Source organism: Alexandromys fortis, unplaced genomic scaffold (assembly GCF_014885135.2).
Source record: "Alexandromys fortis isolate MF-2015 unplaced genomic scaffold, M_Fortis_MF-2015_v1.1 scaffold_241, whole genome shotgun sequence".
Taxonomy (NCBI): Eukaryota; Metazoa; Chordata; class Mammalia; order Rodentia; family Cricetidae; genus Alexandromys; species Alexandromys fortis.
In genome coordinates, this window is record NW_026068152.1 from 123463 (window position 1) to 141698 (window position 18236).

Below are 18236 nucleotides of genomic sequence, written 5' to 3' on the forward strand. Positions count from 1 at the left end.
ACCAAGTCCCCCTCCCCTGATCAAGTCCCCCTCCTCATCAGCCCAAAGAGCAATCAGGGTTCCCTGACCTGTGGGAAGTCCGAGGACCACACACCTCAATCCAAGTCTAGTAAGGTGAGCATCCAAACTGCCTAGGCTCCCACAAAGCCAGAAATCTTTAATAAGTAAGTAAGTAAATAAATAAATAAATAGACCCTTGGAAGAGCAGGCAATGTTCTTAACCCCTGAGCCATCTCTCCAGACCAAGTGGAAGTTTTCATAGGGCCAGAAGATGTAAAAAGAGAAGGGAATCTCATGCCATAAAAATCCATGACCATTGAGGTGATCAGAAATGGCTTCCTATAGGACAAGGGACTGACTAAATGTTCGGTGTTATCTTTGCCGCTGGTGGGGGTTCTGTGTCTTGAACCTAGGGTTTTGTGCCTAACTCTAACCCACTGAGCTATATCCCTGCTAGTCTTAAAGAAACAGTATAAGACTTAAACATTATTTCTTTTTTTAAAAATTAAAGTATAGTAACATTTTTATTTCTGAGGTAAGAAAATCTTGTATCCTTTCTGACACATGAGGTGGAGTTTCATGTATCCTCAGATGGCAATGAACTCACTACTATGTCGCTGAGAAGTTGGACACTGAACTTGTGACCCCTTTGCCTACATCTTCTGAGTGCTGGGACTGAAGATGGACACTACCATGTTTGGTTTATATGGCAAACAAGAAGAACCTTGATTATAAAGCCCAGGGCCTTGGGTACGCTAGAAGAACACTCTAACAACTCAAATAAATTCTTTATTCACAAGGATAGGATATACTATGTTATAGAAGAAGAAAAATAAAACCTACAGAAGTTAGACTTTTTTGGTTTATTGAGACGAGGCTTCTTTGTGTAGCCCTGGTTGTCCTGGAACTGGCTCAGTAGACCAGGCAGTCCTCAAACTTACAAAGATTCACCTGCCTCTACTTCCTGAGTGCTGGGACTAAAGGCATATGCCACTACCACCGGACTAAAGCTAGACTTTTTTTTTTTAAGGCTTCTTGGAGTCAAAGTGATTTATCACATCACATGAACCTTAATAGAGTGCTAGTTTGATGAGGTTTCATTCTGTTTATACATGGTGAGGAAAATTGATTTCAAATGATTCCACATCTGTCACTGACTCTTATTCTGGGCTGTGTCATTTTGTTCACACTGTGAATAAGGCCAGATTGTGTCTTTAAAAGGTCTATAAGCTAAAATCCAAAAGGAGCATCTTCTATGAATTCAAATTAAAAACAAACAGCAAAACAAATACAAGGTATCACTAGTTTAATCATCGAGATTATTTAAATGCTTCTTTTTTAAATTGATTTTTATTGAGCTCTACATTTTCTCTGCTCCCCTCCCTGCCTCTCCCCTTCCCCCTTCAGCCCTCTCCCAAGGTCCCCATGCTCCCAATTTACTCAGGAGATCTTGTCTTTTTCTACTTTCTACTTCCCATGCAGATTAGATCAATGTAAATCTCTCTTAGTGTCTGCATTGCTGTCTAAGTTCTCTGGGATTGTGGTTTGTAGGCTGGTTTTCTTTGCTTTATGTTTAAAACCCACCTATGAGTGAGTACATGTGATACTTGTCTTTCTGGGTCTGGGTTACCTCACTCAGAATAATGTTTTCTAGCTCCATTTTCCTGCAAAATTCAAGATGTCATTATTTTTGTCTGCTGTGTAATACTCAATTGTGTAAATGTACCACATTTTTCTTATCCATTCTTTGGTTGAGGGGTATTTAAGCTGTTTCCAGGTTCTGGCTATGACAAACAAAGCTGCTATGAACATAGTTGAGCACATGTCCTTGTGGCACGATTGAGCATCCTTTGGATATATACCAAAAGGGGTATTACTGGGTCTTGAGGAAGGCTGTTTCCTAATTTTCTGAGAAATTGCCACACTGACATCCAAAGGGACTGTGCCAGCTTGTATTCCCACTAGCAATGCAGAAGTGTTCCCTTTCCCCCACAACCTCTCCAGCATAAGTTGTCATCAGTGTTTTTGATCTTGGCCATTCTTACAGGTGTAAGATGGAATTGTTTTAAGAGTTGTTTTGATTTGCTTTTCTCTGATGACTAAGGATGTTGAACATTTCCTTTAGTGTCTCTCAGCCATTTTAGATTCCAATGTTGAGAGTTCTCTGTTTAGGTCTGTACTCCATTTTTTATTGGATTATGTGTTCTTTTGATGACCAGTTTCTTGAGTTCTTTGTATATTTTGGACATTAGACCTCTGTCTGATGTGGGGTTAGTGAAGATCTTTTCCCATTCTGTAGGCTGTCATTTTGTCTTGTTGACTGTGTCCTTTGCTTTTCAGTTTCAGGAGGTCCCATTTATTGTTTCTTTTTTTTTTTTTAAAAATTATTATGTATACAACATTCTGCCCCCATGTATGCCCGAACACTAGAAGAGGGCGCCAGACCTTATTACAGATGGTTGTGAGCCACTATGTGGTTGCTGGAAATTGAACTCAGGACCTCTGGAAGAGCAGCCAGTGTTCTTAACCACTGAGCAATCTCTCCAGCTCGATTATTAATTGTTTCTTTCAGTGTCTGTGCTGCTGGGGTTATATTTAGGAAGTGGTCTCCAGTGCCAATGCGTTTAAGTGTATTTCCCACTTTCTCTTCTATAAGGTTTAGTGTGGTTGTCTTTATCTTGAGGTCTTTGATCCATTTGGACTTGAGTTTGGTGCATGGTGATAGATATGGATCTATTTTCGTTCTTCTACATGTTGATATCCAGTTATGCCAGCACCACTTGTTAAATATGCTTTTTTTCCATTTGATATATTTTGCTTCTTTGTCATAAATTCTTCTTTTAAATATACCAGCCATTATGTTCTTTGTTGTTGAATTTATTGATTGGATTTTATGTGAAATTATTAAATTAGAAAATTAAAAAGTAATACAAAAAGAAGTGAATACTCTTTAAGAACAGCCATCAAAAAAAAAAAAAAAAAGAACAGCCATCTATTGGATTTTGAGTTTCCCCATAGCTAAGTATTTCAAACGTTTAAGTGTTTCCCAGCACACCTCTTTAACTCCAGCATTTAAGAGGCAGTGCCCCACCACTATTGGCAGAGACAGACGGATCTCTGTGAGTTCGAGGCCAGCCTGTTCTACAGAGTGAGTTCCAATACAGTCCGGGCTACACAGAAAAGCACTGTCTCAAATGAAAAAAAAAAAGTGTTTTTCATCATTTGAGATTCCTCCATTGACAATCATCTGTTTGGATCTTTTCCTTATTTTTAATTGTATTATTTCAGCATTTTTGATATCTAGTTTCTTGAGTTCTTTATATATTTGGATGTTATCCCTCTGTCAGATTCTGTAGGCTGCCATTTTGTTCTTTTGACAGTGTCCTTTGCCTTACAGATGCTTTTCAGTTCTATGAGATTCCATTTATTAATAGTTGATCTTAGTGCCTTCAGGATTGGTGAGTTATGTCCCATGCCAATGCGTTCAACCTATTCCCCACTTTCCCTTCTATTTAATTCAGTGTATCTGGTTTTATGTTGAAGCCTTTGATCCACTTGAACTTGAGTTTTGTGCAGGGTGATAGATATGGATCAATTTGCATTCTTCTATATGCTGATATCCAGTATGACCAGCACCATTTGCTGAATATACTTTCTTTTTCTCAGTGTGTATTTCTGACTTATTTATAAAAACAATCAGGTGTTCATGTGTGTGTGTGGATTTATGTCTGGGTCTTTGATTAGATTCCACTGATAAATGTGTCTGTTTTTATGCCAATACCATGGGAGATCTTTCCACCTCCTGATCTCTTCTTCAATTTTTCATCAAAGCCTTGAAGATTTTATCATACAAGTCTTTCACTTGTTTGATTAGAGTTACCTCCAAGATATTTTATATTATCTTGGGCTATTGTGGAGGCTGTTGTTTCCTTGACTTCTTTCTCGGTCCATTTATATAAGAGGATACTAATTTTTTAACTTTAGTTAATCCTGTATCCAGCCAGTCTCATAACATGGCCGAAGTATCTCAAGGGCCAGTGCATCCTTCTGTAGATGGCGATGTTTCTTATGTCATCGCTGTGCGGCCTCTCTTTTTGTGTGACACCTAGATGCCTCTTGAGACATGAGAATGAATGATGGCGAATACCAGAAATAGCACTGCTTGGAGGAGTGCATGGGAGAGAGTGGACAGCCTTCTCTCATTCCTGATTTTAGTGGAATTACTTTGAATTTCTCTCCATTTAATTTGATGTTGGCAATTGGCTTGGAATATATTGTTTTTGTTATGGGTGGTTATGTTACTTGTATCCCTGTTTGATCATGAAGGGGTATTGGATTTTGTCAAAGGCTTTTTCAGCATCTAATGAGATGATCATGTTGTTTTTTCCCTTCAGTTTGTGGATTATACTGATATATTTTCATATATCAAACCATCCCTGCATCTCTGGTATGAAGCCTACTTAGTCATGGTAAATAGGTTTTTTTTTTTAAATGTGTTCTTGGATTTGATTTGGCAGTATTTTACTAAGTATTTTTGCATCGATGTTCATCAGTGAAATTGATTTGTTATTCTCTTTGTTTCTGGAGTTTTTGTGTGGTTTGGGTATCAGGGTAATTGTGGCCTCATAAAATTAATTTGTAATATTCTTTCTGTTTTTATTTTGTGGAATAATTTGAAGAGTATTAGCATTCGCTCTTTTTGAAAGTCTGGTAGAATTCTGTACTAAAACCATCTGGTCATGGACTTTTTTTTTGTTGGGAGACTTTTAATGACTGCTTTTATTTTCTTAAGGGTTATAGGCCTATTTAAAATTGTTTATCTGATCTTGATTTAACTTTGGTAACTTGTATCTATCAAGAAAGTTTTCCAGGCTGGAGAGATGGCTCAGAGGTTAAGAGCACTGACTGCTCTTCCAAAGGTCCTGAGTTCAATTCCCAGCAACCACATGGTGGCTCACAACCATCTGTAATAAGGTCTGGTGCCCTCTTCTGGCCTGCAGGCATACACACAGACAGAATATTGTATACATAATAAATAAATATAAAAAAGAAAGTTTTCCATTTCTTCTAGATTTACCAATTTTGTGGAGAACAGGTTTTTAAAGTGTGATCTAATGATTCTTTGGATTTCCTCAGTGTCTGTTATTATGATCCCTATTTATTTCTGATTTTGTTAATTTGTATATTCTCTCTCTGTCTTTAGTTAGTTTAGAAAAGGTTTTGTTTATCTTGTTAATTTTTTTGAAGAACCAACTCTTTCATTGAGTTTTTGTCTTATTCTCTTTGTTTCTATTTAATTGATTTCAGCCCTCAGTTTGATTACTTCCTACGGTCTATTCCTCTTGGGAACATATACTTCTTTTTATTCCAGAGCTTTCAGGTGTGTTGTTAAGTTGCTAGCATGAGATCTTTTCAATTTTTTTATGTAGGCACTTGGTGCTATGAAATTTCCTCTTAACTTTCCTCTCGTTGTGTCCCATAGGTTTGAGTATGTTGTGTATTCATTCTCATTGAATTTCATAAAGTCTTTAATTTCTTTATTTCTATCTTGACCCAGTTTTAATTCAGTAGAGAATTGTTCAGTTTCCATCAATTTGTAAGCTTTTCGTTGTGTCCCGCTTTAATCTATGATGATCTGGTAGGGTGCAGGGAGTGATTTCAATTTTCTTGTACTTATTGATAATTTTTTTGTGTCCAAGTATGTAGTCAGTTTTCGAGAAAGTTCCATGAGGACAGAGTAGAAGGTGGATCCTTTTTGTTTGGGTGAAATGTTCTGTAAATATCTGTTAGGTCCATTTGTCTATAACATATGTTAGCTCTAGTATTTGTTTAGTTTTTGTCTGGATAACCTGTTCATTGGTGATAGTGGGGTATTGAAATCTCCCACTATCAGTGTATAAGGGTCAATGTGTGATTTCAGATATAATTTGGAACATTGATGTTAAGAATTTAAATGTCATCTTGGTGGATTTTTCCTTTGGTGAGCATGTAGTGTCCTCTAATTATTTTGATTAGTTTTTGTTTAAAGTCTATTTTGTTAGATATTAATATTACTATACCAGCTTACTTCTTAGGTCCATTTGCCTGTAATATCTTTTTCCATCTCTTTACCCTGAGGTCTGTCCTTGATGTCGAAGTACGTTTCTCAAATGTAACAGAAGGATGGATCCTGTTTTCACTTCCATTCTGTTAGTCTGTGTCTTTTTATTGGGAAATTGAGACCATTGATTTGAAAGGTATCAATGACCAAATTCCTGTTATTTTGTTGTTGTTGTTGGTGGTGGTGGTGGTGTGTGTGTTTTCCCTCTTGATTTTCTGGTCTGGGATTATTTGTTTTTTTTTTTTTTTGTGTTTTCTTGAGTGTGATTAACCTCTTTAGGTTGGAGTTTTCCTTCTATTATCTTCTGTAGAGGTGGATTTGTAGATAGATATTTCTTAAATTTGGTTTATCATGGAGCATCTTATTTTCTCCATCTATTGTGATTGGAGCTTTTGCTGGGTGTAGGAGTCTGGTCTGGTTTCTGTAGTCTGCTAGAGAGTCTGCAGCACATCTGTCCAGGCTCTTCTAGATTTTAGAGTCACCATTGAGAAGTCAGGTGTAATTCTAGTAGGTCTGCCTTTATATGTTACTTGGTATTTTCCCCTTGCAGCTTTTAATATTCTGTCTTTGTTCTGTATGTTTAGAGTTTTGATTATTATTTCTTTTCTGGTTCAGTCTATTTGGTGTTCTCTATACTTCTTGTACCTTGACATCTCCTTCTTTAGGTTAGGAATTTTTTTTCTATAATTTTGTTGAAAACATTTTCTGTGCCTTTGACCTGGGTTTCTTTTTCTTCTTTGTCTGTTCCTTAAATTTTGTCTTTTCATAGTGTCCCAGATTTTCTGGATGTTTTGCCACAGAATTTTTTTTTCCAGATTTAACATTTTCTTCAATGCTTGAGATTCTCTCTTCCGTCTCTTGTATTCTGTTGATGAAGCTTGTCTCTGTAGATTCTCTCTTCAGTCTCTTGTATTCTGTTGATGAAGCTTGTCTCTGTAGATTCTCTCTTCCGTCTCTTGTATTCTGTTGAAGCTTGTCTCTGTAGTTTCTGCTTGAATTCCTCAATTTTTCATTTCCAGAATTTCTACAGTTTTTGCTTTCCTTATTGATTCTTTTTATATTTTCAAGTCTTGAACAATTTTATTTGTTTCCTTCAACTGTTTGTGGGTTTTTTGACTTTCTTTAAGGAATTTATTTATTTCCTTCCATTGATTTGTGTGTGTGTTTTCCAGATTTCTTTAAGGGCTTTATTTATTCATTTCCTCTTAAGGACTGCTATCATTTTCATATAGCTGGTTTTAAGGTCTTTTTCTCGTGTTTCAGCTCTCTTGGAACACTCAGGGCCTGCTATGACAAGATAGCTGAGCTTTGGTGGAGACATACTGCCCTGGCTGTGGTTGATTGCATTTCTCCGTTGCTGTCTTAGCATCTGGGTTTGGGATGATTAAAAGTCTAGGTACTGATTTCTGAATTTGTCTTTGTTGGGTGGGTGTTTTGTCCTTTGGTTTGTTTCCTCTCTGGATTTCAGAGAGTGTATTGGCTGTGTGTTGCATGTTCTCCTGGCCTGCTCAGCTGGTGTGTTCACAGGGAGTGCCTGCTGGTTTTGGAGGCTGGGTAACTGAGATGAGCTGGGGGAAGGAAGGTTGAAGGAGAAAGTCTTTAAGGTCCATTGGGGATGGGATCAGAGAGAAAAGGGAGACCACAACAGGTTTCTATCTATAAATCTGGGGATGAAGCCGGGCGGTGGTGGCGCAGGCCTTTAATCTCAGCACTCGGGAGGCAGAGGCAGGCGGATCTCTGTGAGTTCGAGGCCAGCCTGGTCTACAAGAGCTAGTTCCAGGACAGGCTCCAAAGCTACAGAAAAACCCTGTCTCGAAAAAACAAACAACAACAACCAAAACAAAAAATCTGGGGATGAAACTGGAGGATTGACTCTCAGGAGCAGTAGGAGCTGTGTGGGTCTGCTGCCTTCAGCCTACTTTTGCTCTGGGAAGAACTGCCCTTGATCTGCAGGGAGTGCTTGCCAGAGTTGGGATCTAGTATTGGGAGCTGTGAACCCCCCAGATCCCGAATTTCCGGTAAACAACTTGTAATGCTTGCAGCTGCTCTGAGCATGAGACCCTCAGGAGTTCCTGATGGCAGGGGAGTGGTTTCTGGTGGGTTTGGCTGGGGTGTGGCTATCAGTTAAGGATCCCTATATAAGCTGCCCCTGGACATACTAAAGAGGGCATTCTGGCATCAAGGATGACCCGTGTCTCTGTCTGTGAGTCTTTGTGTGTTTCAATCTCCAGCCCCTTGCCCGGTTCACGAACTGTATGGTAATACAAAGAGAGCAGACGGGTGTGGTGCATTACAGTCTGGGACAAAGGAACAAGTTGGGTGAGGGAGGTTAGGTGAAGATGCTCAGTGGGATCCACAGGTGATGTGGGCAAGGTGAGGGAAGGCTGTAGCTGGTGTTCTGTTGCAGTGCTAGGGATGGGACTGGGGGATTGGTTCTAGGAGAACAGAAAGAAAGGAGAAGGTCTGAGGGCCGCCTACCTGATTTTCTGGCAGATGTGGCCTGCCTGTGGTTTAGCAGGAGCTGCCTGCTGGTGTTCGGGCTGGGATACAGCGATGATTGGGGGAAGGAAGGTTAGGATGGGATGGTCCATGGGACCCACAGGAGATGCGGGCAGGGGTGAAGGAAGGCTGCAGCTGGTTTTCTGTTACAGTGCTAGGGAAGAGACTGAAGAGTTGGGTCTCGGGGAACAGAGAGTGCCATCATGTTCTTTTAAAGGTCCTGAAAGGATTGCTTGGAGTGTCCTATGTCCATGTCAACACTGTCTGTTACATAGTCATTCCTGGAGATGTGCAAGAATTACAAGTTTAAAACTAAGTTTAGGATAAGTGATGCATAAGACAGGTGATCAAGAATAAGAATAATCAAGTTAGGGAAGGGCTGTGTGTTTATAATGAATAAGAATTCACTAGCTACTGATACCACTGAAGTATTCTCTTGCAGTCTCCAGGAAACAGCCCAGTTCAAATGTATCCAAATGTCAACAATCTATAAACCTGGGAAATGCAAACATTAAGATGGTAGATGAGAGAATATAGGGTAGAGGGAGACTGTTATAATGTTTGGAGCTGACGGAAGGGAAGCAATTTCTATAGAATTTAGAGACACGAGGGGCCTTACAGTAAAAAAAAAAAAGTGTGTCTTTCATTGTCTAAGGAAGAGAGGTTTCAGATTAGAGGCATGACTGTGGTAGTTAAATTAGCTGCTATAAACTTCTTGTTAAATGACCTTCCTGCTGTAGGGTGGTAATAATTTTCCATTCAGAGCACACAGCTATCTTAGTCCAGTGTCATTGCTAACCAGCTTATCAACTGACTTCTTACAACATCAGTGGAAGTTGGGAAGCCGCACCTTTAGACAGAAAGGTCCATTTAGCACAGCATTCATAATTCTTTAAGGGATAAATATATATTGATAACTTAGCAACAATGATAAATTACCCACTCAATGTTGGAGGATATTTAAAACATACTTAGTTCATAGGACTGTTGCTATCCAATTTTGGTATTTTTGTACAAGATGAGTGGTAAGGAATTATCCATCGTTTATTGGGCATCTCAAGTAAGAATAAAGTCATTACCTCTTTCCTTCTTTGAATACCAGAGTTAGAAAATGTGCTTTACATTGGAACAAAATGTGCTATTTTGGAGTATTCATTCCTTCATTTTTAGGTCATTTTCTTATGTATACACACACACACACACACACACACACAGACATCTAGCCACAGGAGTGAATTATACATACACATCTTTCCATAACAAATCTCTTTTCAAAGACATTTTCCAAAGTCCTTAACTCTTCCTAACATAGAATGTCTCAAATTCTGTGCTCCCTGCCCCTCACTTGGGCTTCCTCTTTTCAGATGTGGTCTTTGGTTTCTCCAACGTTCTGCACCGCTTTCAGAAATAAGTCATTTTGTGGTGAGCCATCAGAACAATGCCCACTCCAGCTTCCCTCTGTGCATGCTTTCTTTCACACTGAGGGAGCCTGAAGTGGCCATGAGTGTATCCAGGATCCAGCTATGGGGATGCTAGATCTGTGGTAGCTTTAGCTTTGGTTTAGCGAAATATGAATTATGTGCGTTCTTGGATGCTTCTGTGTATAGTTAAGTGATTTCGAGATGCCTTAGTGTAAGAATTACATCCATAAATACTCTTAACACCTGCTGTTCCAATTTCAGTCTGTATTGCATAACTCTAATGTGCAGGTGTGTCACCCAGCTAATAAAATGTTGCTTTAATGGGGTTTGTGGTGTTGAGATTTTCAGCTTTTAAAAATAAATGTAAAGTGTGCTGTGTGTTGAGCTATACTCTTATAAAGAGTAAAGCTTTTTTTTTTTTTTTTTTGGTTTTTCGAGACAGGGTTTCTCTGTGGCTTTTGAGCCTGTCCTGGAACTAGCTCTGCAGACCAGGCTGGTCTTGAACTCACAGAGATCCGCCTGCCTCTGCCTCCCGAGTGCTGGGATTAAAGGCGTGCGCCACCATCGCCCGGCCAAGAGTAAAGCTTTTATGGTATACAAAATCATACTTTAACGAAGCCGTTAAAACATGCTATCGTTTCTTTTCTTCTTTTAAATTAATAGTGTCTTTTTTTCTTCTAGACAGGGTTTCTCTGTGAAACCATCTTGGCTCTTCTAGAAGTCACTCTGTAGTCCCGGGTGGCCTTGAACTCAGTGATCTGCCTGTCTCTGTCTCCTAAGTCCTGGGATTAAAGGCATGTGCCATCACTGCCAAGCAATAGTGTCTTTTGTGCATAGTGTAAAATAAGACAAGAATATGTCTTTGGGTATCTACAAAACTCACATAAAAGAGAATCCTTAAAAGTCAGCAGAATGAATCCTCTTTGTGACTTTTAAATTAGCTAAACAGATGCGAACACTCCCTTTGTTCAGCATTTTACTTCGTTATGTGAATGAAGTAAGTCAAGAAAAAGAAGGAAAAAAAAGAAAAAGAAGAGATACAAGAAACAGAGAGGAAGGAAACTATAATTAGAGTGGAAACGTAGTTGGGCTTTTTAGAAAACCTACAATAACAAGCCGAAATACAGAATTTGCGAGAGTTGGCAGGATGGCTCAGTGGCTAAGAGTACTTGTTGCTGTGATGTAGGATCAGAGTTCAGCTTTTAGCACCCACACGGTGGCTCACAACCATCCACAACTCCAGTCCCAGGAAATCTGAAATCCTTTTCTTACCTCTGTGGGTGCCAGGCACAGACACACATGCAAGCAAACACTCATACAAATAAAATGAAAATAAAATACTTCATAAGTGAATTTGTAAATGTTAAATATAGCATTCAATATGTAAACACTAGTTATATATTTTTATGTATTGGTCATAATTTAAACATGTATCATTTATGATCTCATGAAAATATAAAGCACTTAGCAATAAAGTTTGTATAAAAGTTTCAAAGGCTAAGGATAGCCATGCTTTTGAATAGCAAGATGTGAAAGCTTGTCCTGTCAACTAAGACTTCAAAAACCATAGCAATTAAGGCGACTACAAGGGAGAAGGAAACTGAGAGATCAAGAACAAAGCCACATGCAATAGACATTTGATATCTATTAATAAACACGACACAATTCACACTTCATAGCAGGAAAGAAAGAAGACATTTGAAAAATGATTTTGGAATTTTTAGTTTTCCATGTAGAAAACAAGCACATTAAAATTCTGCCTTACACCATACATGGAAAGTCAACTCCAGCAATTAATACACTTTAATTTTAAAAACCACTTAAGAATTATGCTAATCCTAGAAGCTACAGGTTACCGCGTCAAGAAAATGCAATTCCAGATGCAGGATACTTTGCTCCAGGTTGTTCACAGATGTCCCCAAAACCCCCAAAGCCACACGGACTATGGCCATTGATCTTGGTTACCCTCCGTAACTTCGTGTAACTACTTTTTGGATTAGATTTAAGACGTGCTTTCCCAGCCTCTTCCTGTCAGGAGGAAATACATCCTAGTACTGTAAATCTACCCCAAGATCCCATGGCTTCAGAGCTCATAGGCTTAAGAGGTGAAACTACTACTATTACTGTCCTAAAGGGACACGGTGTTAAACTGCTTTCTAAATTCGCATCTCTATATCCATAGAATAGTGCAGCTCTCAGACCCCCTGAAAGAGACTTCTTTGTGTAAGTGGATGACAGTTAACACATGCAGTGACATTTCATTTGTATTTTAACAAATAGAGCTTGCCTGAGGATCAGAAAAGTAAAACAGCAACACTGGCCAGCCTTACAGACCAGGCAGCAATGACACACACCTTTAATCCCAGTAGCCATAGTGACACACACCTTTAATCCCAGTAGCCACACTAGCTTGCCACAGAAACCAGGCAGTAGTGGTACACACCTTTAATCCCAACAATAGAGAGGAATATAAAACAGGAGGAGACAGCTCTCAGACACAGTCTCATTCTGAGGTTTCCTGGAGGCAGGATCACCATTTTTGGACTGAGGTTGAGGTAAGAGCCAATGGCTGGCTGCTTTGATTTTTCTGGTCTTCAGGTTGAACCCCAATATCTGTCACTGATTTTATTCATCGTTCTTCCAACACAGAAATTCGGAACTGATCAAAGTGCAGAGATTAAGTGGCCTCGTGAAGTTCTCAGCCACAACTGAGACACCGCATTACAACCCTTTCCCTTCAGGCTAGGGAAACATTGTGTAAGAGGTGGGGATCTTGTAAGAGCAAGAAGTCAGAGAAAATGGGGTAACCATGAGTCTAAGGGGAACTCAAATTTGACTCAGTGGGCTATAAGAGAGGCTATGAAAGAGGACATGAAGTTCAGACAGAATTTGGGTGGTGCGGGGTGTATCTGGGATGAGTTGGAAGAGAATAGGGGGTGAATATGCTAAAAATACCTTGAAATGCATGTTTGAAGTTCTGATGCATGATGTGAAATTCACAAAGAATCAATAAAAGTGAAAAAAGAATTGATAAAAACATTATACTTAAAAAACTTTTCATGAGTGCCCACCTGCTGAGGACGAATGCTGCTATGTCTGATGTCCAGAGTTCAATCCCTAAACCACACGTGGTGGAATGGGAGAACTCATGCTTTCAAACTCTCCTCTGACCTCTAGATAAACACGGCGGATATGTAATTAAAAAAGAAAACAGATGGATCCAGAGCATAATTGTGAAAGGCAAAACCATGAAGTTTAAGAAGAAGATACATGAGACCATCCTGCCATCTGTGTAGTAATGGATTACTAAAACAGTCCCAAAATAGAGAAATCATTAAGAAAAAGACTTTCCACTGATCAGAAAACACTATCAAGGCCATAAAGATAGGGTTGGGAAGATGGCCAAGTGGGTAAAGTGCTTGTTGAGCAGGCATAAGGAACCTGACCTGAACGCCATCACCTGTGGTAAAGCCTGTGCCCTGGGGTTGTCTGTAATCTCAGAGCCGGGTGTGCTGAGATAGCTTTGACCTCGGGGACTTGCTGGGCCATTCAGTCCAGCAAAACACAAGCTTTAGGTTAATGGGAGACCTGTCTCCAAAAAAATCAACTGAAGTGTGACAATAAAACACTTGACATTGGCCTATGGCTTCTGCTGCATCCATGGGCACTCACACTTGCACAATTGCATGTCACTCACGTTTTTAAAAGACAAAAAAATGTAAAGCTGCAACAACTACAATCAATAAAAGAACTCTCAAAATCTATAAGCAGGGGAAATGAAGCCAATAGACATATAGATTTAAAAACCCTAGCAACTAGACTAGGCAATTATCAAAAGAGAAAATGCAAGTACTAGCAGTTGAATTAAAAGATGCTTAATTTAATAATCCTAAACATTCACGTGGAGGAAGTGGAACTCTTCTGTGGAGTTCATTGGAGCAGACAGTTACATGAGGGCTTTAGAACATCTTGGCTGTGAAAAATATTTGCAAATCTCAGGATCCAGGAATTCCACTCCCGGGTAGGAACCTTAGACAAAATGTAGCATATATGTGACAATCCATTAATACTATCCCATCATTACTCCACAAACAGAAGGATTAATACGAAGTAAGTGAATTGTGACTACATTACCAGCATGTGTGACTCTCCGAAGAAAGCAAAACACAGAAGTGTGCAATGCACACATACAACTATATTTCTTTCACAAAACTTCAAAATGAGAAAAAAATCAGAATGGAAATAACTGAAGAGTTTGTGAGCCATTAAATAGAGTTATGAAAAATCTAAAGGGGGAATTTGTGCTTCAAATCTCGGGTTTCATTGGTGAAGCAGATAAAGAGACGTGATTAAAGAGGAACACCCTAGGTATGAATTCTTTACAATTGTTCTGTACTTCACACACACACGCGCACATGCACACACACACACACACACACACACACACTGTGTACTCTTATATGTGTCTCCCAGTGTAGAAAGGAACAGTTTTAGTGCTCAGAGCTCAACAATGAACTCTAGCTTCCCCACCATACTAGAGGACAATCACCTCCCCATTTCTGAAAGCTCCATGTCTGTTTGAATAAGGTGCTTGACATATTCTATTTGGCCTTCGGGCCAGTCAAGTTCTCCTTAGCACCCTTATCATATCCATCAGTCTGGAATCATCCTGCAGGGATATTGGTTTACTCAAATTTCGGAGTTAGCTGAACTATGGTCTAGATGGCTGCTGCTGTGCTATAGCTTCTGAGGGGTCAGCTCCAAAATTCTGGGAATGTTTCTCAGTTTGACAGAGTATTTGCCTAGTGTGGAAGAAGTTCTGGTTTTGACCCCCAATATTGCATAGAGTAAGTGTGGGGGCGCACTCCTATAATCCCAGGAGGCAAGAAGATGAGAGCCTAAAGTCATCCTCAGCTACACAGTATGATTGAGGCTAGCGTGGCTACGTGAGAGCTGTCTCAAACCACACAGGGTAGAAACTTCCTTAAAACACTTGCTTCGCTTCTTCCTCTTTGTAGTGGATCTCTGTGTAGTTTCAGCCTAATTGTGCTTCTTGTGAAGAATTTAAACAAATGCCTTGTCAAGGAAAACGGTGCTTTATGAAGTCACCTTGTAAAGATTACCAGAGAGGCGGCTATTTCCTGAAAGAGCAAAAGCTTCACCAGGGAAAATCCCTGTGGTTGCCACAGGCGGGGCTTTTCTACCTGAGCTGATAACACAGCTCCATCTAGATGAGAAGGCAGACCCCAGTTTTGGAAGCTTTGTGAATAGGTGTGTATTTTGGCATCTTACAGACTCATAAACCTTGTTAAAGAAGTCTTTACCAAGAGGGCCCGCTCCAGAAGCCACATTGCTCCTACAGAGGTTCCAAACTTGGACTCAACAATGGGAAACTGGCTGGCTAGCCACTGGCTCTCAGTTTTGTTTCTGGTAAGTGCTATTTCATTTCCTATTAATTGGGAATTTTAGCAGAGTAAGAAGACACCATGTTTGTTATTATTTGTGAAGTTATTCAAAAGAGAAAGCATCTATAGCAATTATCTGCCTTGTCAAAGCCAGTTATCACTTAGAAACAGCCAACTCTAGGCCCGATGAGAGAGCAAAGCCAAATGAGGTGCAGCTGCTCTTGTTTCCAGACCATGAGGACCTGCAGTTGAGATTTGGTTCCATTTTTTCTCTTTTCTCTTCTGACTTATTTCCAACTGTTGACATGGAGTCTTGATTGTTTTTCTGCCCTCCCTATATTGCTGCCATTATAAAACAATTGACTGGTTGAAATGAAAGTAATCTTCGAGATCATCTTGACCCAGCAATGCTCAATAGAAATATACTGTGAGCCATTTGAGAAATGTCTAAATTATCTCATACTTGTGCTGAAAAGGATAAAAAGAAACATGATACTTGAGAAGTGTAATTCATGGACATTCGTTCAGCATGTAATCAATATAGACAATATCCATATAATTTCTATTGTTTGTTTCTAGGTCCTTGGAAGAGCATGTCTACTTTACACGCACAGCACATCTCAATCAGAATTAGTCACAGTTCAAGTGTTTCATAACTACATGCTGATGGCTAGCTACTGCATTACACAGAGCAGATATAAAACAATTCCCGGAGGTTTATGAAGGAAATCAATCTAGATGATAGACGATACACAGTGAATTGGTAACTGTGATTTAAACCCAGTTTACTGGTATTCAAGCTAGACTTTGCTCACCATTCCACCTATATAGGATCCCTTTCTACACACACACACACACACACCATACATTCTTTATCATTTTTCCTACATTTGTAAGTCACACCTCCATGAGGCTCCAGCGCCCTTCCTCACTCTCCGGGGTCTCTTGATTTTTGTTTAATAGTTAATGAAAACCCAAGCGCTTGTTTTTTTTAATCCTCGGTGTCCTGTGTTTAGTTTTCCCCTGCACTATAACCGAGAGATCCCTAGCTTAGGACAAGGGAAATGTGGCAAGTACTTTCAGTTCTGCTACTGGATGACCTTGACTAAATTATTTATTCTTTCCAGACCTCAGGTCCTGCATGGTGTGGGTGGGGATCGATCAGCTGGTGGAGGAACAGGTGATTAATTAAGTGAATTGATTAGCTTCGGATAAAGGCTGTTTGTTTCTCTAAAAGCCTCTGCAGTCCCCCCTTCTATTCTTTTTTGGGGGGCTGGAGAAATTCATCATTTCCAGGGATGAGTCACATTTAACTCTCTGACTTCTAGTTTCCAGCTGTTGTTCGGCAGCTCTGCTGGTGGCCTCGGCTTCTTGCTATCTCTGCCATGCACTCCTATGTACTATTTAGAAAAAAAATGAATAAATTGCTCTGAAATAGTTTTACTCCTCTTTCTTCCCAGGTCTTGCACTTCACCTTCTTTTCCATTCACAGTGGGAAATGTGATTCCTGACTCCCAGATGTTGCTGTAATTACACCTACCTTGTCTACAGGTGTCAAGGGGCTGATGCAGAGCTGTGTTCCTGTGTCCATCTCACATTCTGAAATAGTTCTGATCCCAAAAATGAGTTTTTTTCCTTGTTCACCAAATTCTTTTCCCTCCAATTTGTTTGTTATAGAATTTCATATAAGAATACTATATTTATACCATTCTCTTCTCCTCCCTCCTCATCCTCCCAAACACCTTCCACTCCTCAGGTTCATGGTCTCTTATTCTTTAATTATTCTTAAAGTATCTATGGCTTTCAATTTTCTTTCCCCACTGGCACAAATAGTCTCTAAAAGACCTTCATTTTTGAAAAAGGATCCCGGGCAAAGGAGGCAGGAGGGAACTGATTGGATGTGGTTCCTGCTGTCCCTGCTACTTGGGAGGCTGAAGTGGAAGGACTAAGCCTAGTTCAAGACTAACTTGGGTCAAACCAGCTACGATGAGACCCCATATCACACACACACACACACACACACACACACACACACACACACACACGAACAGGAGAAAAAAGGCAGAAGAAGGAAAGAAAGGAGGAAGGAAAGAAGGAAGAAATTAGGAGTGAGCAAGCTAGTGTGGAAAATCAGCCTGTAGTTAGTATGTATTAAGCTTGTACTATATGTAAAACATTGTATTATTACCAAGTCGCATGCATTAGTTATTATCTATTGTGGGATAGATATTTCACTTCATAGGTGAAAGAACTGATCCTAGAATTCAGATCACATGTCTGATATTACATGTGGCACTAGAATGGAGTCTCAGATGTTTGACTCCAGTTTACACTGAGAACCACTTTACTGCGCTGCTCCTGGTCTGTGAGTGCTCTATATCTAGGGAATATGAACGGGCCATGCCCCAGACTAAGACCCTTTACTACTGGGCTGAAATGCTTCTTAGTGATTTGGGGTTGGGGTGTATCAAAACGCATCCCAGTGCTAAAGAGACCTGTTCAGTTGCAGACTAGGATAGAGTTCATCTCCAAATTATTCTCTTAGTCAATGTGCAGAGGTTTGGACAGGCGCACACAGTCGTTACAGTTTGCACAATTACAAAACAATAGGTTACGTTGCCAAAAAGTCTCGCAACCCAAAAGCAGGAAAATATGTCAGGGTATCATTAAAGAGGCAGACCCAGCTGGGAATGGTTTAGACTTTCTCTAGTGAGCACTGTTTAAAAGATGCTAAATGTCTTTGTTTCTTCAGAAATTTACATGTTCATTCAGCGTCATTCTTTAGGGGTGATAGTTTGAAAGCTCATGCCA

General features: G+C 39.7%; 1 protein-coding gene across 4 annotated transcripts in view; it reads left to right on the forward strand.

The window, feature by feature from the left end:
* Nox1 (NADPH oxidase 1) overlaps positions 1 to 18236 on the forward strand; it is a 151634-nt gene that overhangs the window by 105819 nt on the left and 27579 nt on the right. For all 4 annotated transcript variants that reach the window (XM_050127266.1, XM_050127269.1, XM_050127268.1 and 1 more), the window contains one exon: positions 15315 to 15450. In XM_050127266.1, the coding sequence (XP_049983223.1) occupies positions 15315 to 15450 (136 nt within the window). The remainder of the gene's footprint in view (positions 1 to 15314; positions 15451 to 18236) is intronic.